Raw genomic sequence first — 4757 nt, forward strand, 5'->3', positions numbered from 1 at the left:
ACCTGCATCTAAAAGTAATTCTTACTCCTCAAACTGAGGCTCAACAGCAGCATTTCTCAAAGGTATAAAAACTTATGTATTTAATATTCCTTTCAATGAGTCTACTTTAGAATAATGAGGCATAGAGAGTGCATGACACAACAGACACAATTACCAAGACACCCTGAGTTAGTGAATTCAGGGGTACACTTGGTTAAGCTCCATTATAAACAGTTACCAAAATGTTTGCATTAAAATGTCTAAACATGCACCAGGGGCCTCAACTTGTGAGTGAATTCATCATAAAATTAAAATGATCCAATCAGAATAAAACCAGCTACTTGGCCTTTACTTACGTATGGCACCCAGTCTGGTCACTTTGAACATACACACTCGTACACACACTCACAATAATAAAAGTGTGCATGGAAATAAAAGAATGGCAATTTAAGTACTGGCAGAGCCGGTTCTTCTCTCTCTGTCTGTTCAGTAATCCTGGCACCTGATCAGCCGGCTCACCTCCTGTGGTGGAAAGTAACCAAGTACATTTATTTAAGTACTGTACTTAAAGTACAATTTCTAGATATTTGTATTTTGAGTATTTTCATTTTCTGTTACTTCATATTTTGACTTCATTGCATTTTAGAGTCTAATACTGTACTTTTTACTCCACAACAATTATTTGATAACTTTAGTTACTTTTTAGAATCAGATTAATAAAATAATACAATATTATCATTGGACTTTATTGATTTCTGGTGGCAAATTCACAAGCTACCCAGCACTAATTCAATTTAGAAGCATATAAGCTTTTTAAAAGTAGCTCCTCCTTTACCAGCTGCAACATTAAATGTGATGTACACAATATTGTTAAGTGCCATTTTACAGAATGAGTACTTTTACTACTTCAAGTAGGTTTTGATGCTCAAACTTTTTTTTACTTTTACTTAACTTTTGAATGCAGGGCTATTACCTATATAGAATATTTTTACACTTGTCGTATTGCTACTGTAACTTAAGTAAGGGATCTAAGTATTTCTTCCACCACCTGTGCTTTAACTGTGCTATATGTAGGTGGGTAGTTACTGTTTTGGACAGTCTTTTCTTTCCTTTCCCTGGGACCTGACACATGTATGGCAGTGTGGTGTGCAAGTGGGCATGGCCAAGGCATTGTTGACTCCCGCAATCTGTCAAGGATTGCAGCTCAGCCGGTTTGCTGCATTGAGTAATTGCTGGAAGGCTCTGCTTAAAGAGCCCATGACATGCTTATTTCCAGCCATTTAATGTTTAATCTTGGGAAACTGTAGATTAGCTTTGCACCCATCGTAACTCCAAATAGTCCGTGATCATTTCAGAACGATAAAACCCGAGAACTTCCTCCTGAAAACAAGGATAGTTTTTGAACCTCTTCCTGCTGCCGGTGTTGAAATTAGTTTCCCCATTGAGAAGTGTTTCCCCTAACCACAACCACTGAGGGGTGCGCTACGTAAAATCAAGTTTTGAACAAGGGAAACACATCTCGACAGGGGAACACTTTGACACAAGACCTGTCAGGAAGCCAGGACATAAACAAAAACCACTGATGAATAAGCTACATTTTCAACAATGACAATACCTCAAGTCCTACCTGACATGTTCGAGACAGAATATGATAGTGAACAGTACGACGAACCACAACAGCATCAATTTGAATTTCTCCTCTATAGATAGGTAAACAACATGTACCCATGAAAAGAGATGTGCAACACTCTAAACTAAGTGGGTAGTTGAGAAACCCCATATTTTAACTGGCATAATGCAGACATAGTGAATTACAACAATTCTCTACAGAACAAAGCATTAACTGACATGCAACGTGTTTTTTTTTTTTTACTTATCTTTACATCCGACAGAGTAGTGGAAACTTCTCAAGGTCAATAAATCCAAATGGTGATCGCTGTGTCTTCCCCAACAAATCCCTCGTGGTACAGGTGGCCACATACATTCCCAACAGGTAGCGTTGCACTGAGAATAACATCATGGATCATAGAATCCTCTCGCCAACCAGCAACACATCACATGCAGCAAACACACTGGTCTCAAGTAGTCAAAACAAACAGGTACTGTGCTCTGGAGGAATCCAGCCACAGTGCAGCAGCAGGAGGTTAAATATATCCACAAAACAATGCACAGCCGAAAAATCCCGCTTTTAATATGACACCGGTGGATGTCAGGCAAGCTCGCATGAACGTGCAAATGCCTGGAGATTATGACCATTAAAGGAGATCTGTGATTTACTGCACAAGACTTGATACAGTTGGAAAGAAAAAGTCTTGCCAGCTAGAGTTTGTGGTTTACTTGTGTAAACTGACAGAAAACACAGAAAAGCATGCCATGGGTTCTTTAAGGCCGCTGACCTTTTAAGGGTGTGCCCTCATGTTCAGGCACGACTCATACAGTAGTGGGTGGTTCATCCCCATGTCACCTCTCCCTCTCTTTAAAGGCTGTTGTACTGGCTCCGTTTTCTCCTCTGCTTTGGTTTTATTCTGATTGGTGTGTACGCTGAAACAGAATGCGCATTATGCCGTATGGTTCAGTCGTCTGTCTCATACAGGCAACTGATGATTGTACAGTCAGTTGGGCTTATTTTGGGGTTAAACGATTATTGGTTGTCCTGAAATCTATTTTCCTTTTAACTATGTCATCTTTTAATTAGTGCATGATTTATGGTTTGGGTTGAGTTTTTGTTTTGTTTGACTGGAGAGGTCACATCTAACCCTGGCTGAGGCCTGTGCAATACAAAAATGTCTTGTCAAAGTGACTGTTGGTACTTTCCCAGATGTGAAACTCCCCTGGATGGTGTTGTCAAAAATCTGTAAATAAATTATCTTTGGCTTTGGTCCTGTTATACATCTGTCACATTCACTAACCTGATGCTACACACAGATGATGACTAGTGTAACGTTCCTTTCATGCACTGTATATTTAGTCAGTATACTGAGTAAGTGTCAGAGCGTACTGTGCGCTGGGTTCATGTGTTTCTCAGTAATGAGGTTCACAGTCTTCCACCAGGCTGTCTGTGATGTAGTTGACTCGTAGCAGATCCTGGTAGTACTCTTTCTCCACCTTCGTGTTGACTGTCCAGGCTACAACCTCCACTCCTCTCTTGGCCCAGTACTGCACATAGTCCCTGCAGAGAGCACAAACATACAGTTCTTCCCTGGTGTAGAAAGTGTAAAAACAAAAAACATGATTTACACATTTTAAAGGGACTAGATTCCATTGTTACATGTATTTCTTTTAACAGTCAGTCTACTAGCCTCAAGACAAGTAGTCTGATACTATAAGTTTGCTAAACAAACACACTGAGAACTAAAATTTAAATTATTACCACTGAATATCCAGAGACCAAAAACTGCCATTCAGGACAGCCCTAATAATTACACTCTCCTGAGTCTAGTGAAGTCCTTCTGAAGTCTGCACATAGTTTGAATTAAGATTCTAGTTAGGGTGAGAGCGGACGACTGTATGGTCTCAGCAGCAGAAACTCACGGTGACACAAAGTTCTTCTGCATCAGGAAGGCTGAAGAGCCACAGAGCTTCCACAGCACATGATGGTGGGCCCAGTCGAGCACAATGTCCATTAGTGTCATCCAGCTGTGTTTCCATAGCGATGAGAAGCGCGGGGCGCCATCTCCGAACCGACTAAGGCTCCATGGCCTGTGGGTCAATGCTGTGACCACTTCTGGGTCACTCTGTCTCATCTGGGCCAGAGTGGAACAGAGACAGAGTTTAGGTTTGTTGATAGTATATGATACAAAACAACAGCAATAGAATACACAGTGGATTCAGCATCACCCATGAAGACAAAGTGAAGCCATGGTCACAGACTTATCTGAAAATGAATCAAGAATCAAAACCTGAAATCTTACTTTCAATCTTAATCTCAAAAGTATTCAGACCCTTTGCTGTGGCACTCCAGTTTCTGGTCAGGTGAATTCTGTTTACTTTATAATTATCCTTCAGATGTGTCTAGAACTCAGCTGGAACGCACCTGTTCCATACTGAGCTGACTGGAAAGGCAGACATCTGGGCCTATAAAGGTCCACAGTTTACACTGCCTTGTCAGGACAAAGACCAAGCCATGAAGTCCAAGGAACTGGCTGTGGATGTGTGCGATCAAATTGTGGCAAGGCCTAGATCAGGTCAAGGATATAAAAAATGATTTCCAAGGCACTGTAGCCAGCAGACAAGAAGCTCGGCACAACCCTGGCCCTGCCTAGCGTTGGCCATCCGGCCAAATTGGGCATCTGGGCAAGAAGGGGCTTGGTCAGGGAGGTGAGACAGAACCCACCAGTCATTCTAAAAGAGTTGGAAAAGTCCTGTGCAGAGATGGAGAACTAGTTGGTCAGACAACCATCTCTGCAGGGCTCCATAAATCAGGCCTTTATGGTGGAGTGGCAAGACAGAAACTACCTCTTGCTCTAGGATAGCCAGGCAAGGCTGTAGAATGGACGCTGCTCCACTCTCTGTGGTAACATTAACTTCAGTGCCTCACTTGGAGCGAGATTGTAGTTGAATCCTCAGATGTGCTGTTGTATTTGAGTAGGCATCAGCTTTTTTTGTAGTCAGCAAACTGTTCAACTTGACACTGCTCCAGCACCATTACTGTCTGATCGGCACAAATGTGTTCGCTACTACCCCACAATTTGTCCTTGAAAACACAATATTACTAGCTTCCTTCAGTGGGAGGTCAACAGGACATGCAACTGGTGAAGCTGATAGTGAATTTTAAGAAC

At 41.7% G+C, this 4757-nt stretch overlaps 1 protein-coding gene across 1 annotated transcript in view; it reads right to left on the bottom strand.

Moving 5' to 3' along the window:
* Positions 1-434: 434 nt before the first annotated feature.
* gde1 (glycerophosphodiester phosphodiesterase 1) overlaps positions 435-4757 on the bottom strand; it is an 8153-nt gene continuing 3830 nt past the window's right edge. Inside the window, 3 exon segments of the mRNA XM_020621017.1 lie at positions 435-501; positions 2978-3148; positions 3511-3722. Of these exon segments, the coding sequence (XP_020476673.1) occupies positions 3001-3148; positions 3511-3722 (360 nt within the window). The 3' untranslated portion in view covers positions 435-501; positions 2978-3000.

The sequence above is a fragment of the Monopterus albus genome, unplaced genomic scaffold (assembly GCF_001952655.1).
Source record: "Monopterus albus unplaced genomic scaffold, M_albus_1.0 scaffold252.1, whole genome shotgun sequence".
NCBI lineage: Eukaryota > Metazoa > Chordata > Actinopteri > Synbranchiformes > Synbranchidae > Monopterus > Monopterus albus.